The sequence below is a fragment of the Lissotriton helveticus genome, chromosome 7 (assembly GCF_964261635.1).
Source record: "Lissotriton helveticus chromosome 7, aLisHel1.1, whole genome shotgun sequence".
Taxonomy (NCBI): Eukaryota; Metazoa; Chordata; class Amphibia; order Caudata; family Salamandridae; genus Lissotriton; species Lissotriton helveticus.
Window position 1 is genome coordinate 641,304,505 of NC_136068.1, and position 21,351 is coordinate 641,325,855.

The 21,351-nt window shown below is 46.0% G+C and overlaps 1 protein-coding gene across 1 annotated transcript in view; it reads left to right on the forward strand.

Annotated features, from left to right (window-relative positions):
- The first annotated feature begins 325 nt into the window (after positions 1-325).
- The window catches only part of LOC144768884 (ras-related protein Rab-35-like), a 178,491-nt gene continuing 157,465 nt past the window's right edge, over positions 326-21,351 (forward strand). The window contains exon 1 of the mRNA XM_078652896.1: positions 326-1,006. Coding sequence (XP_078509022.1) covers positions 943-1,006 — 64 coding nt within the window. The 5' untranslated portion in view covers positions 326-942. The remainder of the gene's footprint in view (positions 1,007-21,351) is intronic.

The following is a 21,351-nucleotide window of genomic DNA, read 5'->3' on the forward strand; positions in this document are numbered from 1 at the left end:
ACTTTGCCCATGCATAAAAACGTCTCTGGCTGTTTTTAGGGACTCGACTTCTTGTTGGCTCCCTTGGTAATGGGGAGTTGAGGAATGCACCCTGTGTGAAATCCATCATGGGCCCAGGAAGTTCTGGAGGGGCCATATGTAAATTTGTAAACACTGGAAGGGCCAGCTAGGTTATGCATCTCAGATATTTTATCATGAATGAACACAGCACACATTTTGTTCTGCCAGTTGTTCACAACCTAAGAATGTGAGTGGGATGTGGCTGTGAGGAGGGCAGATTCCACCAGCCGGAGCCCCACCTCTCTCTGCACTGCCGCTTTAAGCCAAGGGGAGGAGGGCGCTGAGGAAGAGGAGGAGAGAGGCTGGCCGGAGCCTGGGTGTGTGAGCTGCAGCCCCAGCTTCCTGCCTGGGGGGGAGAGGAGCAGCTGGCCGAAGATTATCCCCTTCTCTGCTGGGCCCTGGGATTAGACCCCTGGAGCGGGGTCTTTAGGAGGGACATTGGGAGGGAGGGGCTGGAGAGGAGGAGGCCTGGACCCCTGACTGGACTCACTTGGCTCGGCTAAGAGGAGTTAAGAAGTTGGGGAGCCTGCGGTGCCCCGGCGCTGTTCGTCATCCGAGGAAGCGGAGGGCAGCACAGAAGTGTTGGAGAGACGAGAACCTTCCCTTGTTTTACTTCACATGTTGAACCCATGATGGCAGAGCCTGGAGGGCAGCCGCCCCACTTCCTTGAAAGTGGGCGCCCCTCATGAGGGAGCGCAGCCCGCCGGTCTCGTGTTTACCCCCCTTGATGCCCGCTGCGGCTGGAGGCGGATCCGACAGATTTAGCTTTTTTTGTGCGTTTGTTTTTGCGTATTCCTTTGGCACCACATCCCGTTTTTATTGGCAGCGTTCCGCGTTTTTCTCTGGACTTGTCCGCGCCTCGGGGACATCTTTAGCAGAAGAATGGGGATGGCGGCCGGGAAGGACTATGACCATCTTTTCAAGCTGCTGATCATTGGCGATTCCGGTGAGCAGACCTTCTAGTCCGACTTTTAATTCTGCACTTTAATTCTGTCCTCTTTCCGCCCGCACTTTTCAGCTCACTTTCCCTTTCGTTTTACCTTTTATCCTTTCACTCCAGCTCCTCGCTGTTTATTTTTCCCTTTTCCTGAATGTTATTCCATTTGTCTGGTTAAGAAATCGGTATTTGTAAGCTCCCTGTCAACTGAAGGTCTCTTGTGAACTCTGTGTCCTGCGATTAAAAGCTAAAGCTCCTGCAGCGTGCTAATGACGAGGGAAGGCCCGGTGGGCATGGCACAGTCACTTGGGGTCAGCAGTTCCAAGCGGAGCAGTCAGTTTCCCAGGTCCATGCACGAGTAACCCGTCCATTTCAGTTTTGGTTGCCTCACAGTCTGATAGGTGCAGTTTATTGGGACTGCAAATCCCAGAATGCAAAGCAAACATGTAGCCTGAATGCGAACTCGCGCTTGGAGTTGGAAAAACTTGCAAGCAATGATTGAGTAGGAGACCGGTTGGAGGCGATTTAGGGTCTCTGGGTAAAAAGTTGCCCTGAGAGGTACTGACAGTGAGAGGATTTACCCGAAGGCACGTTGGAGTTCTAAAGTGTCTGGGGTACCCAGGGCAGACAGACTGCACCCAGTACAATGTTGGAGACCTTCTTCGCATTTTAGGGGTTCACACCATGGACTTTTTCGAGGCTGAAAGTATACGGTCATGAAAGTAATTGCAAGTATCACAAAATGAACACTAAAATAATTACACTGGTGTTTACACAGTAGTTGTCACTGGCACAGCAAACCATGACATTGCAATTCAATTTCTGTGGTGTAAGCAAGGAAATACATGGTGAGGTGACGTACTAGTACTCGTTTGAGGAAAGAAAAAAAAAAGTTATACATCCAGATGAAATGTCCTCATAAAAAGGGGTGGTAGAACATCCAATAACAAGACCTGGGTGGGAACAAAGCCAGCCAATAATCGAGTGCAGATATCTCGATGAGGATGGAGTTGAGGCGGGTTTTCCGCAATCGGAGTTTTACTGTTTGTTCTGTCCGGTGTGTGTGGATTTGAAGGGACGTGCCTCGTCACCTGGGCTGGGTCGGTGCTCGTGGCTATGAATGACGTTGCGAGCATCTTGCAAAGTCTTTCTGAACCGCGACACCCGGCCACCATATTGGAATGACCTGTTGGTCAATACATTTTATTATAGGTCATTTAATCTAGGTACGATTCTTGGTACGAGGTATTGTAGAGATTTGTTTGTGGTGAAACTATAATTAAGTAAAGTAAATGGGACCGGTGAGAGGCTTTTCAGAATGAAGTAACGGTTACATGGAATTAGGGCTATTTTTAGAAATGTTGAGAAGAAATAAAGTAAGAAGTGGGAGCCATGTTGGGTTTAGATATCTGGTCCTGAAGCTTGCTTCTTCAAGGATTCCCGTAGATAGTTGTCATTTAATAATGCCATTCACATATGGCCTTAAACCAACTGCAAGTCTTACATGATAATATGTAATATTGTCAGGGCCACTGCAACTATGCGGCATCAAAGGCACAAATTATGCGGCAGGGTTGACTAAATTGTGTGGCAAGAAACTGCAAATTATGTGGCATATTTTGTGATGTATTGCTTTTTTATTTTATAATTTTTACACTTCTTAATGCTGTCTGGGCATAGGTGGGACTTGGTTTGTACCATTTTAACATAGGTGAGGTGACCAGTCAACCTTTGCAAAGGGCCTTCCACTGTGTAACAAGTGTTGCTGCGTTTACAGTAACTTTTCAACAGTTTGAGATGGAAAGAATATTGTTTTTTGTTCAATTTTATGTTGTTAAAATGTGCAGATTATCCTGCAGATGATAGTTTAAGTTGGAGATGCAGCAAATCCATAATTATGCGGAAAAATGCTGCAGCCGCACATTTTGCATAATTCCAGTGGCCCTGAATATAGAAATAATAGTTATAACTCAAAAGTTGTAGGGCATCTAACATCGTATCCGAAAATATCGATAAATACATTATTTAGAAAGGATATCTCTTGAAATTTGTATTGGAATGAACATTTGGGGCCGTCTTACAATAAGTGCCCCGGGGGCACAACGGGTGTTTGCGCCCGCTTTGCGCGCCGCCGAGGCACTTTGGTATTCTAGAAGGGGACGCAGACGCTTGTGCGTCCCTTTCTATAATAGCGCTGGCGCGCTTAAAGCGCCAGCAACAGAGGGTGTTCACTCATTTGAATAGGGGCGTGCCCTGTGCAAATGAGGGAATTCCTTTAACTGTTCACCCGCGCCATATTACAGACATGGCGCGGGTGAAGCCCTCGGGAGGCTCACTGACAGGGCGCCATTTAAAAGGTGGTGCATTGACAGTGCGCCCCATGAGAGCATCCCTCTGCAGGGGTAAAGGGGGTACCATAGACCCCCCAGACATCTTCTTGCAGGTGGGTGCAGTCACTGACCTCCTCCCCCCCTGCAAGGGGATCTCTATTCCCCTCTAAAAGTGCAGGCGAGTGCCCCCTGCACTGTGAAAACACGCCGCTCCGTGTTTTCACATGAATGCGCTGCCCCCAGGGCAGCGCAAGTTCGCGGCTGCCCTGGGGACAGCACATACAACATAATAGGGCGAGTTGTAATTGTTTGCTCCGGGCGCACCTTTCAAAAGGTGCACCCGATGCATACAATCGCAATGTATAATACGGCCCCTGGTGTTCAATAGCGCAATACAATTTCAGAACATCGGGCTGTCGTTAGTTCTCTTAATAGTAATCCTCGTATAACTGTCATGCATGTAGTTCTGCTAAGGAAGATGTCGCTCATGTGCTGAACGTTTTTGTTTGTAAATGGGTAAATATGTGATATTTTTTGATTAACAAAAAATAGGTTTGGGCAGTTTTAGTCACACCAGTAGGTACAGTTTAAACCCTCTTGGGTATGCAAGGGGTGGAACCACCCAGAGGTGGTTAGCCCTCATACATTTATGGGAAACCTTGGAACTAGGCCATTTCTGTGTCTTGGGGCAGCTAATGATCACTGCCTACCACCGGTATCTCGGGGCCTTCAATACTATTGTTCTTTACTTCAACGGCCAAGTTACTCCCTTTGTACCCATGACTGCCGATGGGTAATGCAGGCGAGCAACTAGGCCTGTTCAAGGGGGTGGTATGAGGGTTGGAACTCATGGTCTAGTCAGTGATGGCACTTACAGTGTGAAATAGAGGAAATGTAGTGACCTTAGAATGAAAAAATGCCGAAATCTAGAACATCTGCCACTTTCTAGCCCTAAAATGGAACCGTAAACAGTTATTGAGCCCTTATGTGGAGAGGTGTTATGACTGATAAACCAGCAGGTGTGCATGGACCATGTCATCCTATGACCTGGGGTCTCCATAAACCTTCGGGCCTCAGTTGTGTGCTAAGAGCAGGGTCCTCGGTCACTCTAGATTCCAGACAGAATGCTGTCATTAGGACCCGTGGGGGGACTGAGGGTTAAGAGTCCATATCTTGTAAGGACTGGTGGCTTGTAGACTCGTTTTTAGTGTCGGGGCACCATCTGTATGCCATAGAGAGATCCTTCAAACTGCTCCAGAATCGAGGCGCAGAGCCTCTTCCAAGAAGACACCCCAAGGCCCTAGGAACGAGTGAGGGAAGCATCGGTGACCTTTGTCTGGATACATGGCAGTGCGTGTTCCAACCAAGTTATTTGGGTCAAAGTGCCATGCAAGCTTATACACCTGAGGTAGCCCTCGGAGCTCCTATGGTTCAGATGGTTAAAGATGTTGGTAACACGAGGCCTGCTGGACTGTAGAGATAATCTGGTTTATAGGATGCTCTTCCATTCAAGTCACCCCCTCACAGACCAATATCAACCAGGTCTCGCCTTTGTTCCCTCAGAGACGGGCCTCAGGAATCCTCTTCCAGGGCAATCCTACTCCAGTCTTCTCAGCAGGGCTCAGCGGCAGGGTTCTCCTTGTGGCAGGCCTGGTTGCAGCCTTGAGCGGACCAGCACATACAGTCTTGTTCCTGGTCAGACATCACACACCCTGCTAATCATCTTCCAGATCTAGGACCATACAGGGAACTAGTCATGGGCTGAAGACTGGGGGGGCAGATTTAATCCAGGGAAGCCACTAGAAATGAAAAGGTCTGTTCAAAATTTCCAAGTGGCAGCCGGCATAGGTAGGACGCACCTTCTTCGTGGACTTGTTCTCCCTGGACGGATGCGCGTGGCCAGCCACTGGTCACAGGACCAGGCATTGCAGGGGAGATGCTGCTGAACTCTGAGCAGAGTGTGCACAGAATGCCACAGTGATGTGTATACATCCCAAGTAAGATAAAGCTGCGTTTGGGCAGAGACTGGCACAAAGCTGTCAAGATTTAAACCAGGTATGGTCCATCTTTTGCCGCCTAGTAGACCTGTGGTCTGGCACGGTGGTTGGGCTCTCTGGCCATTGGCTGTACCCTTGTGCATAGTGGGTAGGCCTACATGTACATACAGGACAGAGCCATAGATCACTTACAGTGCATGTGGCATGCATACAGAGTGTGGCCCACACATTTACAAGCACAAGGCATGCGCAGGTAGCATACAAGGCACGGCCACATCTACCGCTAGGGTAGGGTATGTGTAAAGGCTGTGAATACACAGTAGACCTCTTCTCAAATCCAGTGGAGCCCAACATCACAAAGAATTTGCACATTCATGAAGGAATGGACTACATAGGTAAAATATCCGATGGTAGCCGACACACACATTTGTTGGTCCCTCTGTTCAGTGGCTCTGTAAAGTCTTAGTGTTGCAAATCTGGGCCCAGTCATGACTGAGTATTTGGAGATATTGTTCATTATTCAAGGGCTTAACCCAACGAATGTCTCGGGCTTGGTAGTGTACTACCCTAGCTGACAATCAGCTTTTGAGTGTGTTCTACTAGTGGTAGCAAAGTTTAAAGTAATGTGATAGTTTACTGTATGATTGTGTTTCGGTTACTACCCCCATATACGGCACTGATGCGCATACCCACACAGGTAGCACGCTTGTGTGTGTGTAATGACCCTGAGGGGTGGGGGTTATCGTGTGATGTGAGGCATCCTGTGGCCTTGTGATGAGTGAGGGTAAAGTGAGTGAAAGACACTTGCATTAGAATTGTTGTAAGGACTTAAATATAGAAGCAGCTACCAAACACTAGCCTAGCCATGGTACAGAGGGATGCTGGGTGTGTGCATAGCAAATAAGCATTGGCAAATCCAATACATTTGGCCTTGGCAAACAGTGCTATGGTTAATCTTTTGTTTTATTGTTAGCATATGCCAGTAAAAGATTAAAAAAACTAAATGTGACTTGAATAATTTTTTTAAAATTCATTAAACATTTACTGATGTGGCCATTTTACTAGTGATCATTTTAAACTGTAAGCCTTTCTGTTGTGCTGTGCGTTTTTAGGTTTCGACCTGGCGAGGGGCACGCAGTGCCACTCCCAGATCGAAAACTATTGTCTCTAGTAGGGATGTAGGCACCGCCTCTGCCTCTCATTGGCTAGCTCCATAAATGGAGGCTAGCCATTGGGAGACAGAGGCTGTCAATCGCGCTTTCTCTCGAAAACGCGATTCGGGGGCGTTTCTGGTGCTTTTTTAAGCCCCGCCCCTTTGTCCCGGGCCGCGCTGCGATTGGCTGCCGGCCCGGGACACCCCCGTGACGTCATTCCCGGGCCGCGCTGTGATTGGCTGCCGGCCCGGGACACCCCCGTGACGTCAGCCAATCACAGCGCGGCCGGGACCTGACTTGTTTTCCAGTGTCTTGGTTTTAACTAAGCCGTTGGGTTCAGCACGAGCGCTTTTTGAGCCGTTAAACCGTCGGAGGCTATGTTGTTGCTGTTGTGCCCGGGTTGTTTTTTCTTCAGCTGAGGGGGGTGTATTTAGAAGCACAGGAGAGGAAGACTTGAGATGGCGGATTCTTTGTCAGATGGAAAACGCCCGCCCTGCGAGGTGTCTCGGGCAGCATGGGAAGACTCTCCCGTCGCACTCAACTCCCCTGCCTTTGGATTTCGAGCGCTCAAAAGATTAGGGCAAATTTACCCTCCTTCGTCCGATAAACAAATGCTGAGTCGACGAATAAAGCGACGCAAAAACGTTTTTTATTAATTGACCAGTTTGTGTTCCTTGGTTTATAGCTCGTTAATTGTATTGCTTGCGCCTGTTTTTGCCATTGTAAAACTGTCTTCAAAATGTGAACCATCGATTCTAGACTGTATGTTTCTTTGATGTTTAATGCTGAACGTTTGTGCGCAATCTTCGCGAAAGAAACGGAATTCTTGCATTTGTAATCCTGTTTAGTGCACTTAAAAAAATGGCACCGATACGTCTCAATGTGCATGCGCGTTTGTGGATTAAGTTGCGAATACCAGCTTGGTGGGCATCATAAAAGGCAAGCTGTGTATTACCAACCTTTCATCAGACATCCCTTAACGTATTCAACCTGGGGTTTTCGCTATGGCGTTTGACAGTAAAATCACAAACTTCAAAACGGGGTTTTTTGTATGAGAAGATAAGAATCGGAGTTGCTAATTTCCTTTACTCTGGGGCTTATTTTGTTGGGGTCGTCTACGACATTAAAAATGCATATCATTTAACTGTCAATGTTATCCTTGTTCTTAAGCCGACGATCCGCCCTAGAGCGGGTGTGCTCGGTTCCGACCAGGGGCAAGATGGCGCTGGGCTCTTAGGTTGCCGTTGAATGGCGCAGCTCCCTTCTCTTTTGCCTATCGGTCGCCATTTTAACAATTTCGCCTGCTATGTTTGGATGTCTGGCGGTATTATGTGGTTTTAACGCGGTGTTCTTAGCAGGACGTGATTTGCTGATATTTTCTTCATTGGTTACTTAATTAAAAAAAAAATTGTATATCTGGTATCTTTTGGATTGTAATGGGTATTACATCATTATAGCAACATATTTTAATAATATAAGAAGTTATAAACATGCACCTCGTCCTGTCCCAGAAAGGTCAAATTGATTATTTTTCAGAGCTGAGATGGCTGATGAGTAATTTTTCCTTTAAAACGTACTTGGCTGTTTTCGGTTTGTAGCACATAAAGGGACATAAAAACGCAAATAACATCCTGCCTGTGTATAACTGGTTCTTGTATGTATTGGATGTACAAGGGCTGGTAGCGTGATGTCTACACCCTGCATAGAATCCCTTTCCCCTTTGCGCTGGTGAGGGTTTTTTAATTCTTTAAAAGCCACGGAGCGAGGGGCTTGCTTTTTTTTATCATCGGATGAACGTAATTAATTTCGATTTTTGGAAGTGTTTAGGAGAAACCGAAATTTGGCTAAGTTTGTTTCTTATGTCCGGAATGGAACGGTGCTGGTAGCACTAAAACTCCAACGATGGCAAAAGACCAATTGGTGACTCTGTAATGCTAATACTTTGGCACTGGGGAACCGTGGCTATTAGGTAATCCTTCCAACAGATGTCGCCTTTTCAATTTGGTACCTCAGGCAACACGTACTACAAATTGACTTAATATATAGAGACTGGAGGGCGAGCAGTAGAGATGGACAAGTTAGAGGATTCATGTGAATCAAAGAGCCAAAACGATAGCCAACTCAAAAAAATCATCATGTGAATTCTCTCCCTTCTGTCATTACTCCTCTGTTGCATTTTTGTTTCATCTGTTTCTTCCTCTCTCGTGCCGAGTCCTTTGTTGCTTTCTGACCTCAGTTTTTTTTCTCCACCATCCCTGTCTTTCTCTTTCACTTATTTCTCCTTATCCCCTGCTAGATGTCTCTTAACCTCTGCCAACCCTCCGCCTATTTCTCCAACCTGCCCTTTGGTTTCTGTTTCAATGGGAATGCACCCAACCAACATCCTCCAGCTCTGCAGGTGCCAAGTAATTCTTTACTGCCTTGCCCACATCCTTCTTACGCACTATGACCTAATTTTCCAAGCACTCCTGGGTGAAGCAGGAGATGCGGGCTGCAGGGTTTGTTAATTTTGATTGTGTAAATGCAAATACAGAGCAGTTCAGACCAGCCCCCTTGCTGCTGCTGCTCAGCGAGCTTGGGGAATGATGTGATTTTAATTGCATTTATATAGCGCTTACTACCCCATACAAGGTGTCTAAGTGCTTTTTCAGAATCTTGATCATAAGTAAAATGGTTTGACAAATTGTTGACACGTAGGTATTAAAGCTGAACAGCCGACACGTGTTTTGTGGCTTCAAGCGACTTTTTCAAGGCTGTTAACAGAAACCATACAAAAATCAAGTTTAGATACAATAGCAGGGGAGAATTGTCTCAATGATAATAATGTGACTCGAAGAGTTAATTAAAAAAAATTGTGAATAGGAAAAAAGTTGTGATTATGAGAGAAAGTCCAAAAGAAAAGTTAGTATTCAGTGAGAGAGAACATCACTTGTGACTGTCTTGTGTAGTAGTAAAATGTAGCAATAATTGGGGTTTAGTGGGGTCCCTAGAGCTTTTGGCCCTAGTGCCACTGCACCTGCTACACCATTCAAATCATACCTGATTGTCTGCAAGGAAACTGCACTTGTGACTGCATGTTTAGTAGTAGAATATAGCAATTTTAGGTGTTTATTGTGGGTGCCTAGAGCTTTTGGTCCTGGTGTCACTGCACCTGCTGCACCATTGAAATCATGACCCTGTTGTCTGCAAGGTAACTGCACTTGTGGCTACCTGTTTAGTAGTAAATTATAGCATAGCTCTTGTATAATAACTTTATTTTTAATATGCAATGTTTATTACAGCATTTAGAATTTGATCATACTGACCAAATCGATACGATAAAGCCTACAAAGTGCAAACAAGCATTTACAATGCAACGGTTTCGCCTTTGGAAAAGTTTGAGCTATTGGCATTGTAAATGACAACATTTGTATTTATTTATTTATTTATTTATTTATTTATTTGCATACTTATAACGCGCTGGGAATCGACTCCCTGAGGAGTATCTCCGCGCCTTCTTTAGCAGCATCTGAGACCAAGGCCTGCTCTAACAAGGTTAAGTAAAGACTTAGTGGGACTAGTAGTTGAACAAGAAAGTTTTTAATTTTTTCCTGAAAGGAAAGTGTTCCTTACAGATTCTAATGTCATAAGGAAGATCGTTCCAAAGCTTTGGTCCAGCTACGGACAGAGCTCTTCCTCCTTGTCTGGTCCTACAAAACCTGGGGACACATAACAGCTCTTGATTACCAGATCTCAGAGTTCTAGCAGGGATATAAGGGACACATTTTTTGTTAGATAGTCAGGACCTTTACCAATGAGACATTTATGGATGATGCAGCACGTTTTAAACAAAACCCTCTGTTTCACAGTGAGCCAATGTAGTTGATTTAGCAATGGTTTCGAGGGTGTACGTGCTGGAGCCTTCAAAACCAAGCGTGCTGCCGTGTTCTGCACAACTTGGAGTCTGTTAATGATGCCCTCATTGGCGGCTAACAGCAGCCCGTTACAATAGTCCAGTCTGCTCAACACAAGCGACTGAACTAGAGTTTTCCTGGTGGAATCAGGTAACAAGGGGAAAACCCTTCGGAGAAGACCAATCACATGGAAACAGGAGCCTACCACCTGATTGGTATGATGTTTAAGAGCGAGCTCCTGATCCAGTTTGACTCCAAGATCTTTTACCACCTCTTTGGGTACGGGGACTGGGCCAAGGTCTTGAGGCCACCAGTCGGGAGTCCACAATCGTTTGGCCTCTCCAAAAAGCATTACCTCAGTCTTTGAGACGTTACACTGGAGGAAGTTTGCTGCCATCCATTGAGCCACCTCTTTCATCCCCTGGGCAAAGGAGTTGCGTACCTCAGGAGTCATGATTTTGAAGGGGAAGAGGAGTTGAGTATCGTCTGCATACGATACAGGAATAAATCCGTGGGATCTCATGATGTTAGCTAGGGGTGCCACGTAGATGTTAAAAAGTGTTGGGCTCAAGCAGGAGCCCTGTGGCACCCCTTTAGAGATCTCCACCTCCTCTGACTGGTATGGACCCAGTGTGACTCTCTGAGTACGCTTGATGAAAAAGCTCCTTAGCCAGGCCAACGCCTTGCCACCCAGACCGATGTTAATGAGTCTGGAGGTCATAATATGATGTGACACAGTGTCAAACGCCGCTGACAGATCTAAAAGCACCAGGATAACGGAATAACCCTTATCCTGTAGCATGTGGAGATCGTCAGCGACGGACAGCAAGGCGGTCTCAGTACTATGCCTGGGTCTAAACCCCGATTGTGAAGGGTCAAGTCCTCCTGCACTTTCTACATACGTAGATAAGTGCCGATTTACAAACTTCTCGGCGAGCTTCCCTAAAAAAGGGAGGAGGGAGATAGGTCTCAGGTTTGTGAGGTCAGTCCAGGGAATGGAATTATTTTTGCGTAGGGGTCTGACCAAAGCTTGCTTCCAGCCTAGGGGGACTTCCCCCGTGCTCAGAGAAAGGTTAAGTACCTGCTGAATACTTACACCCAGCTCCTCAGTAAGAAGAGTCATAACCCGTGCTGGTATAATATCCGAGGGGCACCCGCTCTTAGTTTGGGTGATAAGAGTGGTTATCTCCTCCAGGGATATAGGTGGAAAAGCTTCAAGCTTACAGGTCGTATTTCCTATTGGGCTGATATAGGACTGGACCAAGCTATCAGCATTGCTCATAGTGTTCGAGGTGGATTTGGTGGCTAAGATCTTCGTGTAAATGCCATCTATTTTTTTGACAAAAAACTGAGAGATATTATTGCACAGTTCCTGAGACTCAATTCCATCCGTTTCGCAAGCCGAGGGTTTTATAAAGGTTTGCAAAATCTGGTAGAGTACTTTGGGATTTTTACCGGCTGCTGACAATTGGGCTGCAATATGATGTTTCCGTGCAGCCCGAATAGCTTTATGGTAAACTTTTAATGAGGTCCTGTGAGTTTCTTTGTCCTCTGCCTTGCGAGTGGCCCTCCAACGTTTTTCTGACTTCCTAGCAGTTAGCTTTAACTGTCTAAGATCGTCAGTGAACCAGACCTCTTGTTTGGGAGTAGGCCGTGGCTTAAATTTTCTCAAGGGAGCAACCTGGTTAATAGTAAGTGTTAGGGCTTCATTGAATTTGACTAATGCGGAGGAAACATCATCTCCACATTCATTCCAGTTGGGCTCTGTGTATTTACTCCTGAAACCCTCCGCAGTTAGTTTGTTCCAGGGTCTTCTGACTTCTGCCATAGTCCTCTGGATGCCCTTGACCTTATAATTAGGGCGGGTGTAAAATTCAACGATGGCGTGATCAGTCCAGTCCACTAAAGTGGGAGGCAGACATTTTATAGAGGTGTAGTTGCATATGTGTTGGTTTTGAAAACAGATAGATACATGGCATTGTCCTTTACATTGCCAATAGCTCTAACTTTTCCAAAGGCGAAACCGTTGCATTGTAAATGCTTGTTAACATTATTGTTGGCAATGAAAAACAAATCACCACATAACCAAGGAGCCAATTATGATGATGGTGGGACTGCCACCTACAGCCCGTCTGTGGCGGTCCCCCTGCCGTATTACAAAGGTGGGTGGATAGTTGGTGGTCGGAAAGACATACCACCCCGCTTCCGACGGGCTCCTTGAGCCTGTTGATGGGCTGGAGAGGAATCCTATCTCTACAATGGTGGCAGTGACTACCAGGCACCGCCGTAGGCATTATGATGTCCCTTTCCACCTGCCTTTTCAAGGTGAGTAACTGGCCATGAAAAGGTTGGTGGAAAGAGACTTTGGTGGCCCGGGTCCCTTCCTACCTGACCCCAAGCTGTGTGTTTTGGGTGGCACCTCTGGTGCCCCCTCCATATCCCTGCACTATATGGCAGGCACCGATGGTGCCTGCCACGTAGTGCAGGAATATGTCAGGTGCCCCCTTTTTGCATTGTGGCGTGTGCTGCAGCCAGCAGCACCTGCCGCAATGCAAATGATAGGCATTGCGACTGCCGTGGTGGCGGTCGCATTGTAATGCCTTTGTCAGGACCGCCAACAACGTGTCGGGCTGATCCGTTTCCGATAGGGTGCGTCTGCGTCCTAATCAGCCCCCATGTACTGAAACCGAAAGTAACTCCAATGTTACCTAAACACTTTATACTTTTAAATAAAAAAAAAGAGGTGGAAAATAAATCTCCATCTTAACAGGTACCCAAGGTGGATGCAAAATAAATGGCTGGTGTGTGGGTGGGTGGGTGTAGTAAAGAGAAAATGAACTATTTTAGGTGTAGGTGAACAATGTGCTGAGGCTTTGTGCAGTCACTCAGTGAAAGGAGCCAATGCGTAAAGTGAACTGCCTAATGTTGTATGCTAAGGTGGGCGGGCGTAAGACATGATTGGCAGTATAACAGACCAATGGATGAAGCTCTCTGACCAAAAGCCTCTACAGTATGTATATTATAGTAAATCTTTTTTAATGTACAATAGTCTGCCTGTCTCAAAGGGCACACCTAACAAGCATTTGCAGTGCAATAGGTCTCGCATTACCGAAAGTTTGAGCTATTGGTGTTGCATTATTATTGGCAGTTTAAATGACTGCCTTTTATTTATCTGTTTTAAAAACAACACATAAAAGGCATTGTCATTTACAATGCCAAGAGCTCAAACTCTTGTAAATATGAGGCCTATTGCATTGTAAATGTTTGTGATATCCCAGAGACCTTTGATTTTCCTAGTTTACAAAAGAGACCTCTTCTTGACCTTCTTGAATTTCCTCCTGCTTCCTTATCAGTAGTGAATGACATTTCAGAGTAAAAAAAAGATAAATGTGGTGAAATGAGTCTTCCCTTGCTTCCATTTTTAAGGCTCGACCTCTGCCAATGCGCTTGCGCATTGCAGATGTCGAGACATATTGGGGCTTAACGAGAGCTTAACCAAACGGGCGATTTGATGCTGTGCCCGTGAAAAAAGCACGTTCATGCATCAAAGCCACCAGCCTCCCTCCCACAAGCTTCCCTCAGCGTGCGCTCTGGCATTTCTCCTCCCCTAATTATTCACTGCCCACGGCCGGCCGGCACATCAAAGGCTGCTGCTCCCCGTGCGTCTCGTCACCCTTACTCTCCCCTATTCTTCCCCTCTTGCCTCTCCCCACCCCCCCCTCCCTACCACAGCAATGCCGAGGGCTTGTTTTTTTTTTCGTTTTCGGGACGCGCTTGTTGAGAATGTGTCTCACAGGAAGCTGAAACTGTTAACCAGTATGATCTTTCTCAGCACCAGCATGTGCTCGAGACCCACCTCAACTCCTCTCAGCTCCATTCTGGAAGGAAGCTGACGGTTCACGCCCTACTCCAGCTCGGACCTTTGTCAGAATGTTAAATGAGACGCTTTGAGGCACAAGTGAGCAGCGAGGTACTCTCCCGTGCCTCCGGGTTCTTTATTCACTGAGATATACCAACTGTCAAATGCCTTGAGAGAAGTCTGTTCCGCAGCAGACAGTGGCTCTGCATGTCTTGCGTGGCACGTTCGAGCATTTCTGTGGTTTTAGTCCAGCTCGGACCTTTGTCAGAATGTAAAGTGAGACGCTTTGAGGCACAAGTGAGCAGCGAGGTACTCTCCCTTGCCTCCGGGTTCCGTATTCACTGAGATATACCAACAGCCAAATGCCTTGAGAGACGTCTGTTCCGCAGCAGACAGTAGTTCTGCATGTCTTGCGTGGCACATTCGAGCATTTCTGTAGTTTTAGCCAGCTGACCGTTGCATTCTGGGGTTTGTAGTTTCGTTTCTACCGTTTTCCATATGGGCAAACAAATCCCAGCAGGTAACGTTTTGTTGGCTAAAAAGCCAAATCTGACGCTTTGAGGCACAAGTGAGCAGCGAGGTACTCTCCCGTGCCTCTGGGTGCCGTATTCACTTAGATATACCAACAGTGCTGTCTGCATTCACAGTCCTTGGCTGTATATGGTCTCCCAGGAAGAGCTTCTAGTATTTCGAACAGTCACGTGACGCTTTCTGCCAGTCCTTACTTTTAAAGCAATACCACTTCCTGGAAGTTGAATTCCCCCATTAATATCTATGGGCCTATAAACAGCAGATGCACCTTGCTAAAAGTCAGGTCTAATTTAAAGTGAGATAGTACCCGTCAAAAGTTGACTTGGCTGATGCGCACTTGTTGAGTGATTAGCTGAGATGAACCACACGTTACTCGGACCGTTTCATTTTTTACCGTGGACCATTGATGCTGTTTGTACTGCCTCTCCGCCGATTTCTCCAACCTGGAGCCCATCTGGATATTTTGTTTGCAGGTTGGTCCCCTTTTCTGTACCCGCACCTACTTGTCATCAAAGATTGCACAGGAAAATCCTTCCATAAATGTGAACTAAGTTATGACTCATGTTATCGAGTGTTTATACCATGCATTTTTGATCCTGGATAATGCAAAATATCTGAAATGAATATTATGGATATGCATAAACACTCTAGGAAAAGGAAGCTACAGTCTCATTCTGCATTATATATCCTTGCCAAACCATGTCATGAACGTTGGCATGTTGGCAAAAGTCGACACGCCTCCTTGTGTCTTAACGTTGATGCCATATTCACTTCTATGTGACTAACATGCAACTCTCAGTGGTCTGCGCACAATATACTTTCCATTATGAAGGCTAGCGAATTTATCCTCAAAAATGTATTTTTCAATAATTCGTCAGAGTCTGAGTGCTTTATGTATTGTTCTTTAGGCCAGCTGCCCAATTGTGTGCCTTTCTCAAAGACCAATGGTTTCTGCCTGTTTCTGACCCCACCCCGGCCATTCCACATTCTGGGTGTGGTCATTCTCTGGTTTCAATGAGCCCCGCTCCAGTACGTGACAGCGTGACCCAGTGCGAAGTAAAGGAGCGCTGGACCGGTGAGGGCCCACGGGTACCAGTCACTTCATTTACAAGCGGAAGACAACAGCAGTGCCTTCCCAAGGCACATAAAGCGCCTGTGGCACCCCTGCTTTTCCAGTAACGCACTAACAAATGCTTCCGTACACACGCCATACCTGCGCACCTTCGTTTTGTCCTACCATACCCCTGCTGCCTTCTGCGGGCCCGCTCATAGCAGAAAGGTACCTCATTCCTGAACCTCTGCGCTCACTGTGGTGCGAGCGTTAACCCAACATGAGAGAGCGTGATGTGCATCTCACTCCTTGCCAACAAATGGCTTCGCCGAAACACTCCAGTCCTGACTGGGCACCACTGCTTTTTCAGCACAGCTGCAATAAACCTCAGCAGTGCACTGGCACGGCATCTCAACCCTGTTCTGTTGCATGCCATTTCGCATTTCTACCCCTCCACAGAACACTGTTCTAACTCACATGTATCACATGCCCCTCCAGTACAAAATGAAAAGGTACTAAACCGGCAGATAGCAGGAGCACAGTAGCAGGCACAGGAGATGGGATAGCTCGGTGCTCCTTGCAGTCAGGAGCTACAGAGCTGGCTCAGCTTGCCCCTGGCTTGGGCACCACAGGGCTGGGCATGAGGGATCCCAGGCTGTAACATAGGCACAGGTAGGCATTGAATTAGGCCTGCCTCCCCCGGACACTCCCTCTGTCTGTGTGGAGCCAGTCTGGGCAGCTGCCCGTGGTTTTAGGACGGGTAGGCTGCGGATGGAAGTCCCTGCCATTCAAATCTCTACTACTCATTCTCTACTACTCTCTCTCTACTACTCTCTCTCTACTACTCTCTCTCTCTACTACTCTCTCTCTACTACTCTCTCTCTACTACTCTCTCTCTACTACTCTCTCTCTACTACTCTCTCTCTACTACTCTCTCTCTACTACTCTCTCTCTACTACTCACTCTCTACTACTCACTCTTTACTACTCACTCTACTACTCACTCTCTGCTACTCGCTCTACTACTCTCTACCTCTACCTCTCTACCTCTACGCCTCCACCTCTCTACACGCACACATATGCACATATATATGCATATGCATTTATATATATATATATATATATATATATATATATATATATGTATGTGTATATATATTTATATACATACATATCTGCATATCTATATAAATGCATGCATACATATATGCATACAGTGCATGTTATGTACATGAATGTACATGAAAGTTTGAAAAACAATAAAAGCAAAGCTAAAAAGCTACCTAATTAAAAACAGAATTGCTTTAACTTAAACGAGGGCGAGACCTATTGCATTTTCAATGCTTGTTTCAGCATGCCACCAGTATGGCTCAGATTTGGTGATTCCCGTTTTGTTCAGTCTCAGTTTAGTTCACTATATTATGTGGCTGTGAACATGAACCGTGCGGTAAACATGTTTACAGTGTGATTTTCTTATTTTTTTGCAGTGTGTTTTTCATCATAAAAAAAGGAAAGCAAGAAGTAGTTAATTGCTTTGCTGAGTGCAAACTCCAGTATCAATATATTGAGCAATTGAACCGCGTCACATTGAAGCTTGAAACAGTGTTGGCCAGCCGGTGTTTCACAGCTCGGGCCGATACTTTTCCAAGGTCGGACAGGATTGGCTCCCACAGTGTCTGAATTCCGTAGCTATTTCCAGGGTAGGGTGACAACATGCCTAGTGAAATATGTGTACTCTTATAGTGTCTCAAGGCTTCAGTTTTTTTTCTAATTTACTATTGTGGAGGGAGCACGCTATCTGGGTGTCAAAGTGTGGGTGTTTATTTGTTGTATTGCGGGAGATTTTGGAGATGTTATGAATAGCGACCGGTGAAACAATTTGTTGAAACATGAACTCTGTGGGAAAATGTAGGTGAAGAATGAATTTGGCATTTTTCCTGAATTCATTTTTTTGGGCAATATTTTTTAGAATTTTGAGGGGTTTGCAGAAATAACACCCGCCCCACTGGGAGAGCTGACAAATCTCCACAAACTGATATTTTGTGGGTTCTCGTAGCTACAGTGAATTGCAAAAAAGGCAGTCCATGGCACAGTACCCATTTTGCAGGAAAAAATGCCCACTAGAGCTAGTAAAGTGTTACTGTAAATACTTAGGGCAGAGGTAGCATGATGTAGTCGGGGCAAGTCTGGGATGCCTAAGTTCCAGAGGCAGTTGTAACGGAAGTGTTTTATTTTGAGGTACTGTTGAGGCGATCTACTTCAAGCATGCCGGTTTTGCCTCATGACATGGACCCTGACGTACATCCCTCAGACGGACAACATGGACCCCATATTGCTATAAGCTCCTCTTGATTCCGCATACGCACCGCAGACTAAAGACCTGTGTGACAGAAGTGTTATTTGTAATAAGTTTGTGATGTGACTGTGCTTCTCGCTGCCACCGTGACATTCGGGTAGGTGTACTGGCGGCTTCGGCCCTGCGGATAGGGTGCCTACTCTTGAGGTGCTCCGCACGGGAGAAGACCGTTGAAGCTATAATTCTTTCCTTAATAGGGTCCTACTAAGAAGTGGCAGGACTCTCTGCCTGTCCCTCCATATCCTGTGAAGTAGGTAATTTCGCCTACTACAGCGTGTAGATAGTTATTTACTGTTTAGGTCCTGATGAATTGCATTGTATCTACACGAACACATAGCATGAAACATGTTGACCAATAAGTAAAGCATACTCTCCTGGATCCTTGCACCAGGTAGTAGTCTCTCCTCACTGTTTTTAATAAGGTAGATAGCCACACCATTAAAGTCACATAGTGGACTACCTAATCTTTTTTAACCATCACCACTTCCCGACATCTACACTTTCCCTAGGGCCCTCGCACCCACAGCACCAACTGGCAGGGACAAAAGATCTCCGATAAAGAGCCCCTTGATGGGTGCCCGTCAGACATTGCACCGCAGTTTGACGAGGAGCAAAACCCAGATGATGAAGCATGACACCTAGCTTGCTGGGTGTGTGAGGGTTTTTAGTCCCGAAAGGGAGGATTCCCCTCCCTTCATTTCATTTTTTTGGGGCCTGTTTCCATTACTCGGTTCATCACCCTTAAATCAACTTGGGGAACAGCGTACTTTTCATTGCTTACACAGTGACTGTGCTGTTGCCCATTCACCTGTTTACTGTGCTTGAAATGAGGGTGTCCATCTGGATCGCAGGTGCAACTGCTTCTACTGAGCCTGTTCTGGGCTGGCCTTAGTGAAATGTTGACATTGGAACAAAGTCAGCGGCACACACATTTTGCCTGCGCTGTGTTTAGAGCAACCAGTAGCGGCTGCTCCCAGGAAGTAGCAGTGGGGTGGGGAAAGGGAAAGAGGGGGGGGGGGGTTGGGGGAATAAAATAAAATCACTTAACGGCCCGGCCGCCACCTCTCCTCTGTCCTCTCCATCCTCTTCCTGTCATCTTCTCTGCAAGCAGTAAGCATTCGGGCTCACATGCTCCCCATAGCCAATCACAATGCTGCAATGCAGCGTTGTGATTGATCTGTGCACCGTGGTCTGATTCTTAGCCAGGGAATTGGAGTCTGGGCATGTTCTCCTGATTGGAGCACATGCAAAGCGCGCATGAATGTTTGACCTGCTCGAGAGGGCCGGCCAAGCATCCATATGCACTTACGTAGTACCCACCACTCCCTCCCACCCCCGCTCTGAGAGAAGAGCAGATCTGCCTCCCCACCAAGACGTCACAGCTGGAACAAATGAAATGAGAATAACGTTATAATTTTAGTTTTCCTTTTTTTTTTTTTTCCGCTGCGAAAAGCTGTGAGGTGACACTCCTCCACCTTAGCTCAATATCCACCACTGAGAGCAGCAACTGGCAGGAGGGGAGGGAGGTCTCTTACTTTCCGTTCCAGCTGCGCCCAAGGCAAATGCCTCAGTTAAAGAGCCATCCGTATTCATTTAAATCACATTTTGTTCTTTCTGGGGTCTAGCTGTAGCTTCAACACCTTGATGCCAATACCATAGAAAAATCCAGGATACTCAACTTGTCCCTTCACAAGAGCTTGTGCTAAACTATGATTTGAAGGCAGGTTTTTGTGTTATCCAAGCTTTGGATGTAGGAGCGATAACAATGGCAAATGTATCGGTCTACTCTTCTATCCTTCCGCTATCCTTCTAAATCCAACTACTTGCCTAACCTATCCACCACTCAAATTACTTTTATATTTCACTAAACTAATTCAACACTAATCCTTTTTGGGTTCCGGAGTAGCGTGCTACTCACCGGAAAAAGTGCTTTGACGCCTCGTCAGGGGTACTAAGCACTATGTAAATGCAATTACAATACATAAACTAATAACCATTCATATAAAACTTACTAAGAAGTTTTTTTTTTTTTTTTTTTTTAGCAGCCGTTGAGTAACGGGAAATTGAAAAAAGCAGTAAGGTTCTGCACTTATGCCTTGCAGTTTTTGGATTCTATATTAGAATTGTTACTTGTGGCCTGCAGGTCACAGGTAGGTAGATGTCTTCATTAAAAGCAGCAGCCCTCTGAGCTATCTATGAAATAGAAATCGGGGACCTGTTTTTATTTTTTTTATTTTTTACACGTTCTGCTCTACGGCAGGCACATGAACCCTCTATTCTTCTTCATTTTTTTTTTTTTTTTGAAGTCTCAAACCGGACCAGACCGTCCACATATTTATCAAGCAAGCGCATTATCCATCCGAGTTATCTTACTGTTACTATTTCCTGGATATTGCTGGGTTGGCAAATATCTCTCTACCCTAACACCTACCATATTTTAAAAGGCAGTCTGTTGTCAGCAATTAAGCGAGCTAGAACCGCTTTAGTATTACTTTGCGCTTGGGGCTGTGTTTTTAAGCATACATATGCAAGTTAACGGTGAGACTCCGCCCCTTTTCTTCTGCCACCCTGTGCCCTTCCACCCACTTACTGAAAGGTTTCTCGGATATTTTTTTGTACATTTCCTGTTAAGCCTGTTACTCTGGCTGATCTGGTTCCCGAGCTATTGGATAACGTGTCAATGTCGGGTCATATTTCATTTCGTAGGAAGAATATGTCGGTCTATGCAGAACTCCTCAGGCCGCCCTGAAACGGCAGACTTGACTCCAGTGCGGTGAGTTCACGGGCTCACCTTGTGCTGCCTCAGGCTTTATTTACAGCGCGCACAGCCCCATCACTGACACTAATCAAACAGGCCGCGTGGAAACACTGCGTTAAACGGGTTTAACACTTAACCTTGCATGCGAGGCATGAGGTAATACATGTTCAAGGGTAAGGCGGAAGAGGGCGTGTGCTGACATCATCCTGTCATTTATTAATATTTTTAACGGCGGACGCTCTTTGCTTCAGTACTCATTTATGAGTTGACTGAAGAGGTTTAAGCTGTTTTTGAAGTGTTTTCTTGTATTTGTTTTTGTAAAGTTATGTTTCAAACGACCAAATGCAAGTACACATTTTAATGATTTATGTAACGTGTGTATTTTTTTATTTTTTTTTGCTGGCACTAATCTAAAAATAACGACCA